General features: G+C 40.6%; 1 protein-coding gene across 2 annotated transcripts; it reads left to right on the forward strand.

Moving 5' to 3' along the window:
• Nucleotides 1-131: 131 nt before the first annotated feature.
• Nucleotides 132-24,766, forward strand: meiosin (meiosis initiator). 2 transcript variants are annotated; one of them, XM_062962537.1, is made up of 14 exons: nt 132-214; nt 3,097-3,176; nt 4,774-4,864; nt 7,025-7,124; nt 10,216-10,347; nt 10,656-10,820; nt 11,279-11,390; nt 12,477-12,580; nt 14,571-14,711; nt 15,867-15,943; nt 16,039-16,158; nt 17,371-17,636; nt 20,631-20,720; nt 22,959-24,766. In XM_062962537.1, exons 2-14 carry the CDS (start codon nt 3,097-3,099, stop codon nt 23,128-23,130), a joined length of 1,650 nt encoding a protein of 549 aa, XP_062818607.1. In that variant the 5' UTR covers nt 132-214; the 3' UTR covers nt 23,131-24,766. The 2 variants fall into 2 exon arrangements, with proteins under 2 accessions (XP_062818607.1, XP_062818608.1); XM_062962538.1 differs by lacking the exon at nt 16,039-16,158.
• Nucleotides 24,767-24,871: the final 105 nt, after the last annotated feature.

Raw genomic sequence — 24,871 nt, forward strand, 5'->3', positions numbered from 1 at the left:
CGCGCTCAGAACGTTAAGGATTTTTTTTTGCTAACATTCGGCTCTGCCTTTTAGTAGTGTAGTGAACAGCCAATCAGTGTGCCCCGTCGCCCCGCATTCCCCGCCCCCTTTGCTATAAAAAGGCTTCCCCTTGGAATGGCGCCCAGAGTAGGAGAAGCTCGTGCGTTTTCTGGATGCAAGCTTAGCTTTTGCTTTATTTCAAACGCAAGCGAAGGTATCCCTATGGATTTATATACAGTACCTGGCTTCAAAGTCTACCGTTTTATGCCTTTTATTCCATTTATTTCAACAGAGGTTCCCTTCAGTTTTAGGAATCTTACTGCCTCACGTTGTGAAAAAAAATGCAGGCCACAAAGCACCCCATTTTGAGTCTAAAGTCTTCCAGTATTCAATATTTCTATCCATTTCCGCATCAAATCTCAATATACAGTAGAGTCTCACTTATCCAACACTCGCTTATCCAACGTTCTGGATTATCCAACGCATTTTTGTAGTCAATGTTTTCAATATATCAAGATATTTTGGTGCTAAATTCATAAATACAGTAACTACGTACTACATAGCATTACTGTGTATTGAACTACTTTTTCTGTCAAATTTGTTGTAAATCATGTTTTGGTACTTAATTTGTAAAATCATAACCTAATTTGATGTTTAATAGGCTTTTCCTTAATGCCTCCTTATTATCCAACATATTTGCTTATCCAACATTCTGCCGGCCCGTTTATGTTGGATAAGTGAGACTCTACTGTATGTGAGGGAAAGTCATCGAGAGTGGGAGAACACTAATTGTTTATAGAAAGTAGGAAATGAGATAAGAGAAAAAGAAAAAAGGAAAATATATATGGTAAAAAGAAAAAAGAGAAAAAAAAATAAAATGGAAAAAATGTTGACTTCCATCTAACTTTAACTGGTTCATCATGGATTTATTTTTAATTAGGTGTTCGTAGAAATTGGTAAATCACCACATCCCTTTTGGAGGCTTTTAAGCAGAGGCTGGATGGCCGTCTGTCAGGGGTGCTTTGAATGCGATTTTCCTGCTTCTTGGCAAAATGGGGTTGGACTGGATGGCACAACTCTAGGATTCTATGATTCTATGAGCGGTGGTTGTGGCTGATTGTTAGTAAAGATATAAACAAGAACGCTGCCTTGAGGTAGAACATTCTTTGGCCTCCTCCATCTACTTTTCCTGCCCTGAAACTCCACATAGAAGCTGCGGTTTTCTAGGAGGGTCTGGATCGTTTTTGTAAAATCGTAGTCCCCGGTGATATGATAGACTTTATGCAGCATTTCCCCATGTTACACAATGTCATAGGCTGCCGTAAGGTCCACGGAAATCGTTCCCATAATGCAACCTTTCTCATAGCCTTCCTTGATATATTCAGTCAAGTTAAGAATACAGTAGAGTCTCACTTATCCAACGTTCTGGATTATCCAACGCATTTTTGTAGTCAATGTTTTCAAAATATCGTGATATTTTGGTGCTAAATCCGTAAATACAGTAATTACTACATAGTATTCCTGCGTATTGAACTACTTTTTCTGTCAAATTTGTTGTATAACATGATGTTTTGGTGCTTAATTTGTAAAATCATAACCTAATTTGATGTTTAATAGGCTTCTCCTTAATCCCTCCTTATTATCCAACATATTTGCTTATCCAACGTTCTGCCAACCCATTTATGTTGGATTAGTGAGACTCTACTGAATAATTAAAATACATACTTTCCAAAAGGCAAGATGGATGCTCTGTTGTACAGTGGTTCTCAACTTGTGGGTCCCCAGGTGTTTTGGCCTACAATTCCCAGAAATCCCAGTCAGTTTACCAGCTGTCAGGATTTCTGAGAGTTGAAGGCCAAAACATCTGGGTGCCCACAGGTTGAGAACCACTGCTGTAGTACAATCATTCATGGCTTCAAAATTCTATATCTATATCTATGAGAATCTTTAAAAAATGTATTTAAAATATATTTCCCATTGGATAGCTAGAAGGGCCGCCATTTTATGGCGCCATTGCCTATAAATGGGACTTGAGTATCCTTTGCGGCCTGCCAGCTTTTTTTGAGATTGCAATCCATAGCGAGATACCCCCTCCCAAAAAACAAAAAACAAAACAGGCCCTGACAATACAATAATGGCCTATTCTTTCCATTTTGTGTCTCAAGAAGTCCTTCGGGTCTGTTTTTAGGTTTTGCTAGAGATCTATATTCATACACTATTCATATATTCAGGCTTTTAACGAATAAATGACAAAGACGACCCAGACTGTTATATGGATAAAGTAGGAGGATACTGGACGAACGGATTTTATGTTTTATATTTTATACTGTATTTAATTGGTTGTAATACATTTTTGTATGTTGTTGTTTTTAATGATGTGTCGGCATGGAATTGTTGCCAATTGTACGCCGCCCTGAGTCCCTTCGGGTGAGAAGGGCAGGATAGAAATATTGGAAATAAATAAATAAAATAAAATAAATACACAGCGAAACGTATGATGGTTATCCAGAAAGTGGATTACGTTTTGGAATTTAAAATGAACAAAGTATAGGAGAAAACATTTACCATATGCAGTTGAAAGCCACACCCAAATACCACTTCTCAGCATAGTCGCCATTCAAACCTAGGCATTTATCATAGCAATGAATGAGCTTGGCAACTACTTCCCCACAAAACTCTGCCGTTTGCGTCCTCAACCAGCCGGTCACCCTTTCCGCATCTGCGCATCGTTGCCAAAATGCTGCGTTGAGGACGCAAGCGGCAGAGTTTTGTGGGGAAGGAGTTGCCAAGTTCATTCATCGCTATGATAAGTGCCTAGGTTTGAATGGCGACTATGTTGAGAAGTGGAATTTGAGTGTGGCTTTCAACTGCATATGGTAAATGTTTTCTCCTATACTTTGTTCATTTTAAATTCCAAAACATAATCTACTTTCTGGATAACCCTCGTATTTATCTCAGCTTTCTCCATAAAAAGAGCCTTGCCTCCATTGCTTCTCTATCCCGTTGCCCTTTATTTTGTAAGTCAGCTATACACACATACGCACATATATATCTGAGTCAGAAATGAGCCTCTTTCACTTTTATCTCCTCTGACAGATGTGGGACCAAACAGGCCGTGCTTGTTCGGAGGAATTGCGAGCAAAGAGCAAGAATTTAAAACACAATTCGGATGACAGGTGAGATGGCTAAAGGAGCCAACAACTCGAAACCCAATTTATTTTAAACTCGGATGGAAGAAATCATGACCCCCAAGAATCTATTATACTGTAAGGTAAAGGTTTTCCCCTGATGTTAAGTCCAGTCGTGACCGACTCTGGGGGTTGGTGCTCATCTCCATTTCTAAGCCGAAGAGCCGGCGTTGTCCGTAGACACCTCCAAAGTCATGTGGCCATAGGCATGACTGCATAGAGTGCCGTTACCTTCCCACTGGAGCAGTACCTATTGATCTACTCACATTTTGCATGTTTTTGAACTGTTAGGTTGGCAGGAGCTGGGACTAACAGCGGGCACTCATTCTGCTCCCGGGATTTGATCCTGGGACCTTTTGGTCTGCAAGTTCAGCAGCTCAGAGCTTTAACACACTGTGCCACCAGGGGTCTCTTATTATACTGTAAATCCCAATATTATTTTCTAAGGTTGATGCGACTTGCATTTCAATACCACCTAGAGGTGCTGTTTGATTTCCATCTCCAAACAACAACGACATATCATTAATATCATTGTTTTATATCCAGCATGGCCAAACTTGGTTTCCTGCTTTCTGTAAAAATTGTCCACGTTGAACTCCACAAGCCATTGAAATCCACAAATACATGGACAAATTTCAACAGAAAGGAAGAAACCATGAAAATGAACAAAATTTGGCTACCAGTATTAAAAAAACAGTAAAATCAGGACAGTAAATAAAGAACAACACTCTGAAAACAGGAACCCCAGACATGAATCAATCAGGGGCAGCTAACACCTTCCAACAAACGATTCCCCCAGGCAGGAAGCAGCCAGGCTTTGAAGCTGCAAAGCCATCCGGTGCTAATTAAGCTGGCCAAATGCAACATTCACACTTGCCACAAACAGACAAGAGTTTTTTCTCCCACCTTGGACATCATTCCACAGATATATAAGCCCCACTTGCCTGGTTTCCAACAGACCTCACAACCTGAGGTCCGGGCTGTGGCACAGCTGGCTAGTAACCAGCTGCAATAAATCACTACTGACCGAGAGGTCATGAGTTCGAAGCCCAGGTCGGGTTAAGCCCCCGACCATTAAATAGCCCGGCTTGCTGTTGACCTATGCAGCCCCGAAAGACAGTTCCATCTGTCAATTAGGGAAATTTAGGTACGTTTTATGCGGGAGGCTAATTTAACTAATTTTCAACATCATAAAACTGCCAGCAAAACACGAGGAATGGAATGAGGAAGTACAGCCACTACTGGACAGAGAAGCAACAGCTCCCCCTGTGGCTGGAATCGTGAAGCTGGAAAAAAATGTTAAATGCCTTTGTGTCTGTCTATATATGTTGTTTGTCTGTTGGCATTGAATGTTTGCCATATATGTGTTCATTGTAATCCACCCTGAGTCCCCTTCGAGGTGAGAAGGGCGGAATATAAATACTGTAAATAAATAAAACTCTTGAGAATGCCTGCTATAGATGTGGGAAAAACTCATATACATACATACTTTGACTTTTATATATAAAGATTTTGAAACTGACTTCAATAGGAAGATCCTAACTTGTAACTCCACACCTTTCCCCCCCCCTTCTATTATCATCAGAAATAAACGCAATGCCATTGCAAACACGCTTAAAGAATTGGCTGAGATGTTGCCCATCCCGTTGCGGACTGGCTGCAAGAGGCTGACGAAGGTATTGTGCTACAGAATGTCCATGTGTATCAAGGATTGTTGTGGTGATAATACCCAACTGAAAACTGGTTTAACATAATATATTTGACATGTGGCATTCCCTCCGACTGCCCTAGTATGAAAGGGACGGTTCAGATTCACCCTCTGCCATCCCAATTTTTTCAGTCCCAAAATGTCCCAAGTTTTCTCTATTCCACTTCATTTTCCCTTTTGTCCTTTGTTTGCTTCAGTTGCTGGGAACTAAGTTTAATCTGTCTGGGGTGCTTTGAACGCGATTTCCTGCTTCTTAGCAGGGGGTTGGACTGGATGGCCCATGTGGTCTCTTCCAACTCTACTATTCTATGATTCTATGATTCTATGAAAGCACAGAAGTCATATGTACTTCATTAATGCACCAGGAGAGAGGAGAAAACCTCTTCTGGCTTGGACCAATTGAGAATTGTTTCCATCTTGGCCACATTCAGATGCTGGCAGTTTTTCCAAATTTTACATCAATAACACTATGTAACAAAATTTGGTGGGAAAAATCTGTTCCTGGTTTGAAAATGTAATTTCCTGTTTAATTGTGTGGTCCTTACTTTGAAAGTGGAGCCTCTGATGGCCTAGGGCAGGTGTCCTCAAACTTTTAAAGCAGAGGGCTGGTCCACAATCGTTCAGACTGTGGAGAGGCCGAATTATTTGAAGAAAAATTGAAACAAATTCTTATGAACACTGCATATATCTTATTTGCAGTGCAAAACAACAACGATGAAAGAACAATACAATATTTAAAAATGAAAACAATTTTAACCAACATAAACCTATCAGGATTTCAATGGAAAGTGTGGGCCTGCTACTGGCCAATGAGATAGTCAAGTGAATTAGGGTTGTTGTTGTTGTTGTTTGCCTTCAAGTCATGTCAGACTTTGGGCAAGCCTAAGCCTAAAATTAATTAATTATTTACTACATTTATTTACTACATTTATATCCCACCCTTCTCACCCCGAAGGGGACTCAGAGCAGCTGTATGTACATACAATACAATATATTATATTATTGGCATAGCACAATATTTGCATTATATATTACGATATTGAACTATACCACTATACTGTAATATTATATGTGATATATAACATATAATTAATATAATTATATGGTATTATTATTAGTATTATATTGTATAACATAATATTTTTATCAATATTATATGTATATACAATCAGGCATGTAGCTGGGGGGAGGGGGGGCTTGAGGGGCTTCAGCCCCCCCCTCCCCTGAAATTCCCAGGGTGGTCCATGAGAAGGCCTTATATTTATTATTTAAACTGTTATGTTTATTCATATCATGCCATGCTCAATATATCCCATATGCATGGTGGGTATTGGGATAACGATACAAAGGTTTGCTAGGGCAAATCCTCTCTCACTCAGACTCAGCCCCCCCCCCCCAAATCAAAATCCTAGCCCCTCCCGAACCAAAATCCAGGCTACAGGCCTATATACAATATATTATATTATTAAAACTGATATAAAACATTATATTATAAAACTGAGGGCAGGGGCCAGGTAAATGACCTTGGAGGGCTGCATCTGGCCCCCGGGCCTTAGTTTGGGGACCCCTGGCCTAGGGGATAAAAGCCTTGTGACTTGAAGGTTGGGTTGCTGACCTGAAAGCTGCCGGGTTTGAATACCACCCGGGGAAGGTGCGGATGAGCTCCCTCTATCAGCTCCAGCTCCATGTGGGGACGTGAGAGAAGCCTCCCACAAGGATGGTAAAAACATCAAAAACATTCGGGCGTCCCCTGGGCAACGTCCTTGCCGACGGCCAATTCTCTCACTCCAGAAGCATCTCCGGTTGCTCCTGACACGAAAAAAAAAAACTTTGAAAGTAGTTGTTCTACTTCAGAAACTTTGTTTTTGTGGCTGCCACAAACTAGATTGAATTGGTTGAGAGTCAATGAGATATTCGTTGAAAAACTATAGCAAAAAGTGCTGCAAGATGTTCCTCCTGCACAAAGTTTTTGCAGTTTAATAAACATTTTCCATGTTTTTATGATAGAACCAATTAGTAAATGACATTCATAACCCAGGAACAAAAATCATGTTATATAGTGTAACCATTTACACTGTTCCTCTTGCTCTTCCCTTTCTTTTGTTTTGAATTATTCAACTTGAAACAGAAGGAAGTTCTTCTCCGGGTCCTCCGCTACATTGAGCATTTGCAGGCAAACATCGATACTGCCAAATCCCTGCTCCAAGTCAAGTCTGGGGAACCAAAAGGTAACATCAAAATAATAATATAATAATAAACATTTTATTTGTAACCCGACCTATCTCCCCAAAGGGACTCAGGGCGGCTTCCAACATGAAGATTTAAATAAAGATTTAAACAGAAAATAATACAAAATGTTCTACACTTCTTACCCAATCCTGTGTATGTACTCTTCTGTTTTTGGCAATTCTTCTAATTCATAAATATAACAACTGACATTTGCCCCTGTTGTTGTGAAAACGCGATAAAGATGTCCCAGTCTTTCTTGAAATAGATAAAAGATTTCTCTGTAATCGGCAGTCACTTTGTCCATCTCTGATCATTTGCAGATCTTCATCAGTCATTCTTCTTGAGTGGGATAACAACTTCCTCCCATCTCTGAGAATAAACTATACTTGCTGTATTGATAATATGTTCTAGGCATCTTCCACAATTTGTTTCTAGATGGCTGTCCAGCATTCCTATGAAATAAAACTCTGGCCCCCCTGTAAATGTAACCTTTTTTTGGTGGTAATTTTTTTATTAAGAATTTACAAATAAAAATAAAATAATTTCACACTGAGGAAATTGGGGCAAGGGCGAAAAAGGGGAAACATAGAGATAGTAAAGTTGTTTTTAATTGGTTAACCCTTTAAAATATCTAATGTGTTGTAAAAAAACAAAAAAACAAAATGAAACATTTGGTTTGTTGCAATATAGGGTGGAAGTTTCACAAAGTTTATTTATTTATTTAATTTATTTACATCATTTCTACCCCACCCTTCTCACCCGTAGGGATTCAGGGCGGCTTACAACAGTCGGCAATTCCATTGCCCCAAAAACACATTCAATAAACAATAGCAGTTCAATAAACAATAACAATACCAAAATCAATTAAAAGTTATATTAACTCTATTAAAACATGAATTATAAAAATATTAAAATGCATGAGTTATTAGATTTATCCGCTGACACCTTTCACGTACGCCTTGATTCGGCCATATCATCTCAGATATTTATTCCTCAAACGCTTGAGTACACAGCCATGTCTTGACTGCTTTCCTAAAACTTAGGAGTGGTTATCGTTATTGCAACTAAATCTACATCTCTATTCCACTGACACACATTACAAAAGGTATTGGAGATTCTATATAGCTTCTGTAACAAATCTAATTTTAAATCGATTAGCTGTATTTATTTACTATTGATGAAGGTGTATTGGGAAAATATAATACTTGTATTGGAAACTATATATTGAATGTAATCATATTAAATATAGGAATAGGAAAAATGTAATCACAAACAGAATTGTGTGCATATAGCCCCAAAATACACTCTGCTCAGCAAATAACTGTCTCCCCATAAGCAGAAGACCAAAGTTCACCCTAAGTGCCAGAGACATATGTTAAGTGTCAACAAGAATAGATAAGCTAATGGACAAGAGACAAATTAAGGCTTTTTGGGATGTCAAGATAAGACCTGGCGCCATGTAGGAGTACTAATGACTCTCTCTGACAAGCTAAGGTAGGGAGGAATTCCTTAATTAATGGATCCCTGAGAGCCTAGATGAGAATTCCAGAGATAAGGCCTAATGGAGGGTCAGAGGTCTTGAAAGAGCTTATATTTTAGGAAAATGCAAAAGTAGCTTTTAGTAAAGTGCAGAGTAAGACTTTTTTGACACTAATTGGTGATGGATAATATCTATGTGACGTAGATAGAGGACGGCAAAAATAGTATATAAGGATCTGTGTTTCTTTGTTCTCCACCTTCGCTTTCCTGATTACAGGAGAAGGTCCTTTTTCTTATTGCTTATTCTCTCTGGCCACTGAGAAGAAACGTCTTTTTTTCTACAGCCTTCTCTTTGTCTCATTACCTCAAACCTTTGTCTGCCATTTCACTATCTTTCTATCCTCTTGTTCCTTCTTATATTGTTGTGTATTCTCCTTATTTTTTCTTCCAGCTTTTTTTTATTGAAGGTTGATCTTAGTTGTGCTTGACAAAATTATTTATTTTAAATGTTTTATCTGGTTATTGTGACTCTTCTTTTGTGTGAATGATGTTCAACAAAAGCAAAGAAAGGCATGTAGCTACAAACTTCAGCCCTCCAGGTGTTTTGAACTTCAACTTTCACAATTCCTAACAGCTTACCGGCTGTTAGGAATTGTGGAAGTTGAAGTCCAAAATACCTGGAGGGCCAAAGTTTTCCCATGCCTAGGCAAGAAGGACACTAGGAAATACAGGAGAGAGGAAATTTGGTTTTATGAACAAACAGAAAGGGGATAGAGACAGTTAGTGACACTAACATCCCGTTTAGACTACTGCAACGCACTCTACGTGGGCCTGCCTTTGAAGACTGTTCGGAAGCTTCAATTAGTCCAACGGGAGGCTGCCAGTTTAATAACTGGGGCGGCGTACAGGGAGCGTACTACTCCTCTGTTACACCAACTCCACTGACTGCCGATTAGCTACCAAGCACAATTCAAGGTGCTGGCTTTAGCCTATAAAGCTCTAAATGGTTCCGGCCCAGCTTATCTGTCCGAACGTGTCTCCCGCTACGACCCACCTCGAAGCTTAAGATTGTCAGATGAGGCCATGTTCACGGTCCCGTCAGCTTCACAGGTGCGGCTGGCGGGGACGAGAGACAGGGCCTTTTCAGTGGTGGCTCCCCGCCTATGGAACACCCTCCCCATTGAAGTCAGGCAGGCTCCCTCCCTCCTATCCTTCTGTAGGAAGGTTAAAACTTGGTTGTGGGGCCAGGCCTTCGAATAAGAATCAGCAGCATTAATTACTATTATGTACGCTGGAACTCAATTGACAGACCCAGTCTTTTAGACTTGAACACGCCTATCTGCATTTTATAATGCGTTTTATGAATGTTTTATGTAAGTTAATTTTTAACTGATTTATAGTGTATTGTACAGGTTTTATATGTGTGTTTTATTGTAAGCCGCCCTGAGTCCCCTGTTGGGTGAGAAGGGCGGGATATAAATATTGTAATAAAATAAAATAAATATTCAGCGTAGCTGGCAAACCAATGAAAATGAAGACTAGTCAAATGAAACCAATGCACAGGAAACATCTTATGTGGTACAACCAGGCCCTCTTTCATTTTTTTTCAAGCAAAAGAGACTGAACCGGTGGTGATACCAACTATAAAGAGGAGACAAAGGGAAGCCACGCCACTGGTGAAGAAAACAAAGCCCTCCAATGTTTTCAAGAAACCCAGGAAGAGGAGACGTAGCCACAGAACAGGTTGGGAGAAGGAATCTGTGGACACGAGGTTCTACAACCAATTCTTTGATAGATTGCATGGATTGCTTTTGGGGCAGGGGATGGTTTTGGAGCAGTTCATACAAGTAATGATGAATTTTAAAGGATACCTAGATCTATACACCATTGTAAAGATTAAACTCGGAGGCATTTGAACTAAGCAAGGCAAGAGCCACAAAATGTTTAAACATGGCAGCTGAGCTTTTTCATGTTTTTGGCATGATGGAGGAGGAAAGGTTTGACCTTTAAGGTTTCTTCTCAAATCTGTTTCATATTGTTTGATTTTGCAGAACGGCAAGGAGGCAACAAGAGAGCATGCAAACTCCTTACTCTGGAGACTGACAACATCCCTTCCCACGTTGATGTAAACCGGGAGGAGAAACTGTCCTCCCAGAAGCCGTCTTCTTTCTTTCCTGGTGTCCAAGCTCTAGTATCCAAATCTCACCTGCCTTTAGGTAATACCTTCCTGGACATTATTAAAACTGTGCCTTCTTCATTCCTTCTGGGGTACTTTTTGTAAATCTCTCTGAAATCAACAACAGGGGAATACGAGTATCAAAGTAAGTGTGCTTCCTTCATGCTAACTTGAACGTATCGTTTAATATATTGGGGCTAGAAAAAGTAGTGGAAAGCCTGTTTCCATTAGAAAAAAATGAAACGCAGTGCCATTTGCTGGACTGTGTTGGTTTAATCAAAAGCACCAGTTTCTCACTGTGGCCTGGCAGTTCCTTTCTGCCTCCAGGGCCCACTTCAAATGGAGATGGCCCTAAATATAAGGCTCCCAGGGCAAAGTTCTTTCTATGCTGTTTCTTCTTTTACTTGGCTGTAATAAAACGTACTTTCTACAGCTCTGAGGACATAAATGAGGTCTTGAAACCACTTTTCCCCCTTTCTCTTTGACTCTCATTGGCAGACCGTAACTTGGGTAGTGACCAACAGGAAAGCAAAGAGGTAGAGAATACTTTTCTGTATGCCTTTGATGAGCAGTACCAATACGCTGGGGAATCTGGACATCCGCTGATGAGGTAAGGACAGACAGTACCGAAACTTTCATATTTTGGAATAGGATTTTGCTTTAAGAGATCTCTTATCTGGAATGTCTTTTTAACACTGTTTGTGAGATTTGAATGGAGAAAGGGCTTGGAGACGACAAAGGTTAGCACGGTCCCAGGTTGGGTGTCTGAAGAAGTGGATCTCAGAAAGCCAGTGTGGTTTCATGGTTGGAGTGTTAGGTTAGGACTAGGTTGTCACAAGTCAGAAACGACTCAAAGGGACATAGTAACACAATCGCAATCATTAAGAGAAGTTTGAGTTTAGGTTGGCCTTTGGTGAGACAGTCACTGGATGACCAGCCTCAGTTGGCATTATAACTCTATCCTGAATTTTATTAAGTCCCTTTTATTCTGGTATTTTAAGTGATGATGTTATTTTATATTGCTGCTGCAGTCCCCCCCACCAATGATGTCAACTGAATTGTACTTGGTGGTTGATTGATTTACTGCTGTATTAACTCTTGTTTTATTGTCTTACTGTGTTTTATTATTTTTTGTATATTGTTCAATGTATTTCTGCTGTTTTTTCTGTAAATTGTGCTAGTTGGGCCTTGCCCCATGTGAGCCGTCCTGAGTCCCCGTGGAGAGATGGTGGCGGGGTATAAATAAAGTTTTATTATTATTATTATTTAGACATGATTGCCATGTTTAAATATTTGAAGGGATGTCACAAGGAAGAAGGAGCAGGCTTGTTTTCTGCTTTCCTGGAGATGGGGACTCAGTGGAGCCATTGGTCCAAATGACAGGAAAGGAGGTCCAAATGACAGGAAAGGAGGTCCCATCTGAACATTAGGAAGAACTTTCTGACTACAGGAAGAGTTGTCCAATAGTGAAACTCACTGCCTCAAAGTCCAGTGAAGGGACCTTGGTTGGACGTTTTTAAGCACAAGCTGGGAGGGCTTAGATTGTGTCTCCCTCTGTTGGGAGGGCTTAGATTGTGTCACCCTCCCTGGGATTTGGCTGGACTGGATGGCCTTTGTGGTCTCTATGGTTCTTGTTATGATGGACACCAATAACATCCTTTGACTGGCTCACTGACCACCTCGGTTGTGTTTTTAGGCAGGAGTTGGTGCATTATAATTCCTCTTACGAGGAGGAAGATGAAGAAGGACTCAAAGCCAGCCCTTGGCTCTCAGTCCAGTCTCCAGTGTGGATCACTCACGGTGAGTGGCAAGAACCTTTGTGCAAAAGCCCAAGGAACTGCATAGTTTGAAAGCAGGGCCCTGCAGCATGGCACCTGAAGGAGCAGGAGTGCACAGGACAACCTGGGAATGCATGTGCAATCCTAAACTTGTTTATACAGAATAAAATTCAATTTAATTTCTGATTTATATTTCAGTAAACCACCAGATTAGCTCTGGTTGGATGGGAGAGCTGTAGGCTATATTTCAGAGGAAGGGATTGGCAAAACCACAAAAATGCTGTGAAATTCCTGGAGTCACCCTTAGGTTGCCAGGTGATTTGAAGGCACACATGTATACAAAATCTGACCTGGGTCCTTTCCCCCAAATACTGCAGGTTAGAACTTCCAGAGCTGCCTTTTAAGACTGACTCCTATAAACCTCCAGGCCACAATGACTGTTTGAGGACTGTGTGAATAGCAGTTCAAAAAGGATGGGGAAATAAAGTCTTTCTGGGCTTGATCTTTCCGCAAGCCCAGAAGGACTGTCCATTACTCCTAGTGTTGTAGGCTCAGTTTCAGGGCGCAGTTTCAGGCACATCCAATATTCCTTGCCTAAGAAAACCCTAGAAGGATTCTCTCCTGACGTTTTGCCCACATCTATGGCAGGCATCCTCAGAGGTTGTGAGGTCTGTTGGGAACTAGGCAAGTGGGGCTTATATATCTGTGGAATGTTCAGCGTGGGAGAAAGAACTCTTGTCTGTTTGAGGCAAGTATGAATGTTACAATTGGCTAGCTTGATTAGCACTGAATAGCCTAACATTTTCAAAGCCTTTGTTGGGAGGTGTTGGCTGGCCCTGATTGTTTCTTGTCTGGAATTTCCTGGTCTTCTGAGTGTTGGTCTTTATTTACTGTCCTGGTTTTAGAGTTTTTGTAATACTGGTAGCCAGATTTTGTTCATTTTCATGGTTTCCTCCTTTTTGTTGCAATTGTCGACATGCTTGTGGATTTCAATGGCTTCTCTGTGTAGTCTGACATTGTGATTGTTAGAATGGTTCAGCATTTCTGTGTTCTCAAATAATATACTGTGTCCAGGTTGGGTCATCAAGTGCTCTGCTATGGGATATGGTACACTCCTGCAGAAGTGAGAGGATTCGTCTTGTCCTTTGCTGAATGTAGCATTTGTTGGATTTTCTTAGTGGGTCTGCAGATAGTTTGTAGGTTGTGTTTCTTTATCAGCTTCCCTCTGCGGACAGCGATTCCCTTGATGTATGGCAAGAACACTTTTCCTCTGAGTGGATCTTTGTCTTTACTCTTGTGACTTGTTTTTTGGTCTTGCAGCTTTTCAGATATCTCTGGTGGAGTATCCATAGGCCTGGAGAGCCCAGTTTCGGTGGTTTAAGTCACCTTGGAGAAGGTGGGGTTCACAGATGCTTTTTGCAGGAGTCTACCGTATACCATGCAGCTGTGGAGAAGTCTTCATAGGGACCACCAACTGCAGCATTACCCAAACACGAATCAAGGAACATGAAAGGCACTGCAGACTAACTCAACCAGAGTCACACATGCCTCAAGTAGACAAGAGTTCTTTCTCCCACCCTGGACATTCCACAATTATATCACCCTCACTTGCCTAGTTTCCAATAGACCTCACAACCTCTGAGGATGCCTGCCAGAGATGTGGGCAAAACATCAGGAGAGAATACTTCTGGAACATGGTTCTGCTTTCCTGCTTCTTGGCAGGGGGTTGGACTGGATGGCCCATGAGGTCTCTTCCAACTCTACTATTCTATGATTCTATGGCTGTACAGCCCGGAAAACTCACAGCAACCCAAAACCTTGTGGAATTTATGGACTCTTCATAAGTTGATGGTTGACTTGAAAACTCAGACACACACACACACATATGTGTGGCCTAAATATGGATGAGAGGCAGACAACATATGCTGTTAATTGGGATTACTCCCTTATGCTAGTCAACATCCTCATCTGCATACAAAGCAACACAGTCAATGGCACTCTTTTCTTATCAGGGAACTTGCAGCTGCATTCACCTGGGACTGGCGCCCCAAACACTTGCTCTGATTTGGGGCTCAGCCCTTCACTTTTCTCCTCTCCTGCTCGGCTGCTCCCCAGGCACATTCTTCATGGCGGACAGGAGGAGCTTTCCCCAGGTAAAAGGAACAGCCATCAGTTATGTCTGATGTTCTCATACCTAACGTATGTCTCTTCCCCTGTAACAGGAGCATCCAAGCGTAAAACTGTATTTTAAATAGTCTTTTTCAAACACAAAAGGCTTCCTGGGAATGAATTTCCAAATGCTGGGAGTTCTTTCATGTACAGTAGAGTCTTGCTTATCCAACCTTCGCTTATCCAATGTTCTGCATTATCCAACGCAGTCTGCCTCCCACTTGGATCCACAGATGTTTCTCTAGGCAGCAAGCACAGCGGGCCAACATGCCCAACAACAACACAAGTGCAGTCACACTCCCAAACAAGTGGCAGACTTGTTGTAAAACATGATGTTTTGCTACGTAATCTGTAAAATAATAACATAATTTGACATTTAATAGGCTTTTCCTTAATCCCTCCTTATTATCCAACATTTTCACTTATCCAATGTTCTGCTGGCCTGTTTATGTTGGATATGTGAGACTCTACTGTACCTATTTACAGTAGAGTCTCACTTATCCAAGCCTCACTTATCCAAGCTTCTGGATAATCCAAGCCATTTTTGTAGTCAATGTTTTCAATATATCATGATATTTTGGTGCTAAATTCGTAAATACAGTAATTACAACATAACATTACTGTGCATTGAACTACTTTTTCTGTTAAATGTGTTGTATAACATGATGTTTTGCTGCTTAATTTGTAAAATCATAACCTAATTTGATGTTTAATAGACTTTTCCTTAATCCCTCCTTATTATCCAAGATATTCGTTTATCCAAGCTTCTGCCGGGCTGTTTAGCTTGAATAAGTGAGACTCTACTGTATTTGTATCTTGTCTTTCTCCTGAAGCAGGGCCCAAGGCAGGTCATGAAAGGAATCTGCTAAAACCAGAACAATAAAAATTCATACATAATATAAATCAATTTAAGACAAAAGGTTATAAATTAGGCATGGGCAAACTTCGGTCCTCTGGGAGTTTTGGACTTCAACTCCCACAATTCCTAACATATTGAGAAATTAAAACTAGGAATGGCAATTAATGAGCCAAAAATAAAAACCAGTCCACTGATACCCAAAATTAGAGGATTCTTTGTCCCTAGCAATTCAAGAACTGTATATGTCTAATGGATTCCTATCCTCCCTGTTTCCTTGCAGTGTTGTTTGAAGATGTTTATCTATCCCCTCAGTCCAGTCATTATCCTATGACCCTTTCGGGAACCCTCCTGAGGAAGGTAAATCTTTTCCACCCTTCTCTTTTTATTATACCTCTGCCATGTTTCTTAAAGGCTGTTTTGCCAGAAGATACGTCTTCCTTTGCCTCTTGCAGTCAGCCTTTACACTGGATCACTGCTACCTTTCCTACAGCGAAATGGAGGAAAGCAGCCCCAGCCCTGTCTCAAGAATGAATGAGATGCCAACTCCATGGCAGAATTACTACTTTCAAAAGGTGGGAAGAAAGTGTGGCGATGGAGCAAGAGGTGTTATTTTCGTCCTCCGGGAGACAAGCTTGTGCCGGGTCTATTTTATTTTCCTTTTTCAATGTCACCGTATCAGAATACATGAACTCTGAAGTTGCTCAAGAGCAGCCTTTGTATATTTAAGGAGAGGAAAAGGACACAACGCTTGTCCATTCTGGCTGCTGCCTTCCTTTTCTTAAACGATTGGGAAGACCCACATTAAAATAAACAGGTGGATTGTAATACTGGATATTATTATTATTTCTAGCTTGGGTACCCAGTGATGCCTGGGTTATTTGAAAAGGACCTTATTTGGTTTTGGATGTTAGGTAATAGCAGTGTGGTCATATGTTATTTATTTATTTATTTATTTATTTACAGTATTTATATTTCGCTCTTCTCACCCCGAAGGGGACTCAGGGCGGATTACAATGAACACATATATGGCAAACATTCAATGCCAACAGACAAACAACATATATAGACAGACACAGCGGCATTTAACATTTTTTCCAGCTTCACGATTCCGGCCACAAGGGGAGCTGTTACTTCACTGTCCACTAGTGGCTGTACTTCCTCATTCCTTTCCTCGTGTTTTGCTGGCAGTTTTATGATGTTGTAAATTAGTTAAATTAGCCTCCCGCATAAAGTGTACCTAAATTTCCCTAAATGACAGATGCAACTGTCTTTTGGGGCTGCATAGCAAGCCGGGCTATTTAATGGTCGGGGGCTTAACCCGACCCGGCTTCGAACTCATGACCTCTCAGTCAGTAGTGATTTATTGCAGCTGGTTACTAGCCAGCTGCGCCACAGCCCGCTATTTCTTAGAAAAAAACTTAGTCTTTCCTATTGTTTTTTATGAATGCTCCCATTAGAAAATGCATAAGGATGTGGATGAACTACAATTCCCAAAAATCTTGGGTCAATCCCCAAATTCGCCAGTATTCAGAGTTGGGGGTTGGCTTATACTCGAGTATATAGGGTACTTTCTTCTAGAGAAGGAGGCTCTATACCAGGCATGGGCAAACTTTGGCCCTCCAGGTGTTTTGGTCTTTGAAGTCCAAAACACATGGAAGGCCAAAGTTTAGCCATGCCTATGAGCCTAGACTTGTAACGCATTTGGGTTTCTGAGGAGGCAATTTTGCATGCTTGTCTCCTGTACTGAGCTGCTTGCGCCTATCTCCATCTTGTCTTCTTTGGAGGCTGCCAACTTCAAGTCCGAATACCCCGTCTCCTCCAGCGACGAAAACAGCGACTGCGCCTGGGTGCCTTGCAAGAGGGTCAGGAAGCCATCGCAAGTATCTTCTCAAAAGAAGAAGAAGAAAAAGAAGAAGAAAGGGGTCAAGAAGCAGAAGCACCGGGCCGGAGCCTGTGAGAAGCATAGTGGCACCTCTCCTCTGAAGCTGAAGAAGAAATGCGTGAACGGGTTTATTATGTTCTGCCGCCTGAACCGCAAGCACTACATCCGGTGAGAAAGCTGAAGTCCCCTCCGATCAATATCTAACATGCATTTTTCTACTTTTTAAAAATTTACATAAATTAACAGATTACAGTGTAAACAGAACACAAAACAATGAACATTTTACAAACACATAACCCCACCACCAAGGCCTGAATAAGTATCATTTCCTTTACCATAATTTTATGAGTCAACCATATCCAAAATTCCTGACCAACAAGGTTGTATTGTTTTCCCTTATCACTCTCTAAAATATATTTGATGAAATCCGACCTGTATGAATCAAATTCTGATCTTTTAATTTCACCTCTGAACACCCTCATTTCCATTGATAGTTTATCATTTAAGGCAACATTTCATACCTCCCCATACCATGCTTTCAGCGTGAGATTGGTTACTATCTTCCAATTCTTTGCAATTATAAGTCTCGGCATGTGAGTAAAATAACCACCAGTTCTTTTTCTTTCTTTTTCTTCTCTTCCAACTCTACTATTCTATGATTCTAAATTCAGCTTTGTGGCATCCATTAGTAATGCTAACCTAGCATCCGGGCAATGATTAGTCCTATAATGTTACCTATTTCCATAAATATATTGTTCCAAAAACTCTTCAGCTGAAAATATGTCCCTTTGTGCATGCCACATCACCAACAAAGGTTACTTTGCTTTGCTAATTTGACCGGTGTGGTATATCATCTCCATATGACTTTATACACATTTTCTTTTAATCTTATTGACAGATTCTTAACACTCTCCACTTTAGAACCCTTTTCCATTCCAGATCTGACAGAGGTCCTAGGTCTTCTTCTCATACCTTTTCTAATAACCTCAACCCCATTTCCTTGCCTGTTAATCTATTATATATGTTTCCAATTAATCCTTTCCCAGATATTTCTTGCTCTTTTAGTTTACTTAGCCATTCTTCATATTTATATAACTCTCCACATATGGGATTTTATGTAACCAGTCCTTTTCCCATGTATATAGCTGTTGCCTCTCAAAACAATAACAGGCACGAGCAAACTTTGGCCCTCCAAGTGTTTTGGACTTCAACTCCCACAATTCCTAACAGCCAATAGGCAGTTAGGAATTGTGGAGTTGAAGTCCAAACCACCTGGAGGGCCAAAGTTTGCCCATGCCTGATATATAATAATACCTATTATTATTATTATTATTATTAATAATAATAATAATAATAATAATAATAATAGTTTATTTCTTACGTGCCTCTCCTCACAGCTCAAGAAGGGGTACAGCATAGTTAAACCATTTCATAAAACATTTATGTAAAGTAAAATAGACTGAACAAAAATGAAAATACTGTTAACACAGGACATGAGTTTAAAATTCATAGTTAACAATTGACTGGCTAGGCCTGTCGGAAGAGATCTTCAATTAAATATATCTCTTCCATTCCATCATGATTTAATCAAGACCAAAAAAAGGAGCAAATTGTTTGTTTTTTGAAATGTCCAGCCAAAGTATACATATATAGCTAGCTCTCCAAAAATTTTCAGATTTTACTAGTATGGTCCCTCTCTTAGGGCTCTTCTACACAGCCATATAACCCAGAATATCAAGGCAGAATAACCCACAATATCTGCTTTGAACTGGGTTATATGAGTCCACACTGCCATATCTCCCAGTTCAAAGCAGAAAATGTGGGATTTTATTCAGCTGTGTGGAAGGGGCCTAAGAGGTTGCCTAGTGCAGCTCTGTGGTCCAGCACAACTCTGGTCAACTTTTCCCATATAAAGCAGTTTGAAAATGCATTATATGGTCAGTATAGACTCATATGCCATTCAGTGCAGCTGAACTGCATTATATGAGTCCGCAAATAGTGTTTATTTGGAGACTTTCCACTCTCTGTGCCCTTAACCTTAGCAAATGTGAAAGGCTGACTGCTCAGTGTGTCCAAATCTCTCTTTCGCACCCACACACTTTATTTTATTTCAGTAATATCCCTCTGTCTATCTGATGATCTTGGGGCAGCGTACAATAAAATCAACAAAGCCCAACTTAATAACGACATCAGTTTGAAACTACCAAAAACATATCAATCATTTACCCAAAAAAAGCTATTACCGTAAATCAAATGTAATCTTGGTAGCAGCCTTTAAAGGTAATCCATTGTTCTGACCTCCTTAGGGGGAGTATGGCTGAACTAGATGTAAGTGGACACAGATCATATTTGTTTCTGTCACCTGCACATGTCTTTATTACAACATTAAAATCTGAAATCTTGTTTGAAAGTCTCCAGTTCTAGGAAGCCTCCTGCCTTTGTAGCAAAGAGGCTCTTCACGTGTGTTTCTCCTCCTGCATTGAATTCCCTCCTCTATGAAAAATGAGTCTATAAATGATTTTATCAAATGAACTGTAGTCAGGGAGCAGACAAAGCCAGCACGGCAAGCTGTGCCTTGAGCACAACCATTCCTTAAGCAAACACGGGCCTGTTTGTAATCCAATCCCCAGCAGTTGTTTTTCATTATACATTGCTAGCAAATTTGGATATAATTTTTTAAAAAAAATAATCCCAAGACCTGTGTCTTGAGAAGGGATGTGTGTTGACATTAGGTTTCATTTCATTTTTTGTTTGCTGGATGTTATAAAGCATTGTTTTTTTATGGGAGCAGATGGCTGGTGTGGCAGGGAGTTGCCACAGTAACTTTATTATCTCAGGGCTCTTTCACACAGCTATATAACCCAGAATATCGAGACTAATAATTCACAATATCTGCTTTGAACTGGGTTATCTGAATCCACACTGGCATATCATCCAGTTGAATGTGGATTTTATACAACTGTGTGGAAAGGGCCTCAGAAGCTTTAAAGCAGGCATAGGCAAACCTATTTCTGTTAGGAATTATGCGAGTTGAAGTCCAAAACCCCTGGAGGGCCCAAGTTTGCCCATGCCTGCTTTAAAGGGACAAAGGGATAAAGGCACACTCCTTATGAGCTTGAATGACCAAATCAGTGTGTGTTCCTTTTGCTTTTGTGTTGGCAGGGCTTATCCAGGTATGGCATCCACAGCGGCAACTAGGGAGCTGGCTCAGCTGTGGCGCTTGATGACGAAACAGGAGCGGAGGCCATATTGGTAGGTCTAGTCTTAGTCCAGAGAGTCCCTTGGCTTGGAAGTACTGTTTACAAGCAATATAGGCCCCTTCCAAACAGCTGAATAAAATCCCACATTATCTGCTTTGAACTGGAATATATGGCAGTGTGGAAGCAGATAACCCAGTTCAAAGCAGATATTGTGGGATTTTCTGCCTTGATATTCTGGGTTATATGGCTGTGTGGAAGAGCCCATCGTAAACTATATTTTGCGGATTTCATTATTTGCAGATTTGATCAAAATGTTACCTTTTGGAATCTCTAGAGGTCAGTCCACACAGGCATATAACCCAGAATATCATGGCAGAAAATCCCACAATATCTGCTTTGAACTGAGTTATCTGTGCCCACACTGCCATATATTCCAAGTTCAAAGCAAAAAATGTGCGATTTTATTCAGCTGTGTAGAAGGGGCCTAGGTCCTCCAGTGTGTTTATGGTCAATTTCTGCCAGACGTTGAGTATAGAACAGGCATGGGCAAACTTTGTCCCTCCACGAGGTTTCTTGTTCACTTTCATGGGTGTCTTGTGCCCCTAAATGTAGCCAATGTCTTGTGCCCCTAAATGTAGCCTTACTGTATATTATTGTATACTGTATAATAATACTGTATAATAAATTATTAATTTATTTGGAGGGGGGGAAGCATATATAACAAACATATGTGTGACCTGCAAACTATAACAGGTTGTCATGTAATGAGCTTTTGTCTGTTGTTCCCTCTTAGGCCCCTTCCACACATATGAATAAAATCCCACATTTTCTGCTTCAAACCAGAAAATGTGGGATTTTGGCAGTGTGGACACAGATAACCCTATTCAAATCAGATATTGTTGGATTTTCTGCCTTGATATTCTGGGTTATATGGTTATGTGGAAGGGCCCTTAGAGCCACAAGTCAATTGAGGTTATATATATTGTACTGCTGTTATTGTCAGCTGCTTTGGATCTTTTTAAAAAGAGAGATAAAGTGGGGGTAGAAATAATAATAATAATAATAATAATAATAATAATAATAATAATTATTATTATTATTATTATTATTATTATTATTATTATTATTATTATAGTGTTTAGATTAAGGGAAATCGTGCTACTCCTTTATCCTGCCTTGGTCAGTCCACACCTGGAATACTGTGTCCAGTTCTGGGTACTGCAATTTAAGGGAGATGTTGACAAACTGGAATGTGTCCAAAGAAGGGCGACTAAAATGATCAAGGATCCGGAGAACAAGCCCTATGGGGAGCGGCTTAAAGAGCTGGGCATGTTTAGCCAGCAGAAGAGAAGGCTGAGGAGACATTATGAGGGTTATGTATAAATATGTGAGGGAAAGTCATAGGGAGGAGGGAGCAAACTTGCTTTCTGCTGCCCTAGAGACTAGGACACAATGGAACAGTGGCTTCAAACTACAGGAAAGGAGATTCCACCTGAACATAAGGAAGAACTTCCTCACTGCGAGAAAGCTGGAACTCTCTGCCACAGCGTGTAGTGGAGGCTTCTTTTGAGGCTTTTTAAGCAGAGGCTGGATGGTCATCTGTTGGGCGTGCTTTGAATGCGATTTTCCTGCTTCTTGGCAGAATGGGGTTGGACTGGAGGACCCACAATGTCTCTTCCAACTCTATGATTCTATTATTCTAATAATAATGTATTTCTTCAAATGTAAGACACCATTGGTTGTAAGATTTCCCCTAATTTCAGTACCACCAACAAAAATACAAAAGATACACTTGCGATTCAGAGGTCATTCTACACTGCCATATTATCCAGACTATCAAAGCAGAATAATCCAGACTATCTGCTTTGAACTGGATTATATGAGTCTACGCTGCCATATAATCCAGTTCAAAGCAGGATTTTATATGGCAGTGCAGAAGGGGCCTAAGATGCACCCATTTTTGGAGATGTTTACATAGGGGGAAAAGGTGAGTCTTAGAATTGAAGAAATATAATCATAATAAGCAATTCTGTTCATACTGTGAGTTTCTAAAACTAGGTGTTAATTAGCTCTCAAGGTGATCCATGGCTGTGTGTAGCCTCTTATCATTACCTGGGAAGCTGCTTGGTGAACCTACCTGGTGTGCTACTTTTCATTATCTTGTTTTATTGTTTAATAATGGCAGCCACTTGGCCGTGTGGCATGTCTAGTGCAGCGTGACTTTTGCGGATAGCTGTCTGTAGGAAAGGAATGGCGAAATGATAAGCTTGTGGCCTGTTTCCCCTCCCAGCCTGAAAGCCCGGAGATTCAGCCGCCTCAACAACCGCATTGTAAGGGAAGACTTCTCAAGTGGGGAGGAGGAGCTGGAGCCCCCCAAGCCCCTCCATGTGCTGCTGGCTGAGAAATCCCTCCCCGACGCTCGGGTCTTTGGAGATTTGTCCTTGCTGGAGCTTATTCCCTGAGTTTTGGTACCTTTGTGGTTATGGCACATATCCATCCGCTGGAAAAAAAATGGCACTTCTCTTGGTTCTGTTAGCAATAATGACTTAAGTTTCCCCAGCAATGGGTATGCAAGTTTCACCTTTGTGTCCAGGGCAGTAATGCAATGGGTAGATGCTTTATGCCTCCCATAATGCTTCTGTCCTTTGCCGATGTTTTCTATTGTTTACCGGCATCTCTTACCTGTGTGTTATTCCTTACCGTGCCTCCAGTTTCCAGATACTGGTTGCTGAGGAGAAGGAAAGGCATATCCTTATCTATAAAAGTTGGATATAGACCTTCTTTACTCCTAGTTTGCCTGTTTGCTACCTTGCGTCTTGTTTTTTTCTCTAGAAAGCAACTGTCTGGTGTTTGAAGTCATGAGGCTTGCCACTGTAAAGGCAAATCCATGAGGCTGGCTGATAGGAAAAGGCTGGCTTGCTTGAGATCATTCTGGTTTTGATGTTTATATGGGCTTTAGCCTATCTTTGGGAGCACTGGGCCAGTTGGGCCTAATTAAAAATATTTTTAATCAATTCCCTGTCTTTCTAACTATGGTTTGTCTTAAAAGTAGTTCCGTGGGATAGAAAAGTGAGTGACTTTATATATGTTCTCAAAGCTTTTAGCCAGTCTTTCCCATTAGCAAAGCTTTTACCATAGGTTTTATCGTATGCAGCCCAGCTGGTTTAGTTGCAGGTTCCTTAGCCCAAATTACCGTTTTTAGGGGTCCATGTTGACGTGGAAAAGATGCTTTTGTTATCAATTAAGTTGCTTTATGTGTATATTTGCCTTTATCCGGAGAAATTTTTAAGTGTTCAGAATTTGCTCTGGTTAGCATTGCATCTCCATATAACGTTATATGCGCTGGAATGTCAAAGGACTTTAAGAAGAAAGAGTAAGATAGATTTGATCCTTGGTTCAATGGAGTTGGAAGAAATAGTGAGCTTACAAGAGTGTTCAACCTTGAGAAGGCAGAACTTGAAGCCATAGATCAAGGTAACTCTATACAGCATGCATCTCTGGTTGGTATGTACCTTGCGAGGTGAAGATGAACTCATCTATTTTCCCTTTATCCATCTCTTAAATTATTGCCTGCCTCTACGTTTGCAATCTGTTTGCGTTCGAAAATTGTTACAGGATTGAGTGGAATCATCCCAATGTTGTATTTATCTATTTATGTATTTATTGGTCGTCTTTTGGCAACACTATTTATATTTCAAATGAATTTTAAAATAAAATTTAACTTATGAATATAGAATGGTTACAGAGTCATAACTCTCAGTTACAAATCTTGTGTGGTTTCCGGGCTATATGGCTGTGTTCTAGCAGCATTTTTGACAGAAATACTAAAAATTATCTGACAGAAATATTAAAAATTAAATTGATATTTTTAATTACAAAAAGTGTGAGTCAAGCACAGAAAAGGGTTAAATGGATGCAACGACTCAGCAAAAGCTGCAGTTCAATATAAGTAGGTGTGCTTGTAGCTTAGTAGGCCTCAGTGAGAGAAAGGCCTCAGTATGAGAAGACCCCAGTGTGAGAAGCTTTGGTGAGAGAAGCCCCAGGTTGAAGGCTTCTTGGGTGAAGCTCCAGTGTGAAGGCTGCTGTGTGTAAGGCTACTGTGTGAAGCTTCTGTGCGGGTTCGGTGTGAGAAGAGGCTCTGGGAGAGTGAAGCTGTTTATCTGCATGAAAAAGAAGCCCAGCGGGGAAGCAAAGAAGTAAGTA

The sequence above is a fragment of the Anolis carolinensis genome, unplaced genomic scaffold (genome assembly GCF_035594765.1).
Source record: "Anolis carolinensis isolate JA03-04 unplaced genomic scaffold, rAnoCar3.1.pri scaffold_10, whole genome shotgun sequence".
In the NCBI taxonomy this organism is placed as follows: Eukaryota; Metazoa; Chordata; class Lepidosauria; order Squamata; family Dactyloidae; genus Anolis; species Anolis carolinensis.

Excerpts from the sequence above, each read along its gene's own strand:
- meiosin (XM_062962537.1), top strand. The coding sequence starts at position 3,097 with ATGTGGGACCAAACAGGCCGTGCTTGTTCGGAGGAATTGCGAGCAAAG. Across the intron at positions 11,391-12,476 it reads TCTGGACATCCGCTGATGAG|GCAGGAGTTGGTGCATTATA; the intron begins GTAAGGACAGAC and ends TTGTGTTTTTAG. Across the intron at positions 12,581-14,570 it reads TCCAGTGTGGATCACTCACG|GGAACTTGCAGCTGCATTCA; the intron begins GTGAGTGGCAAG and ends TTTTCTTATCAG.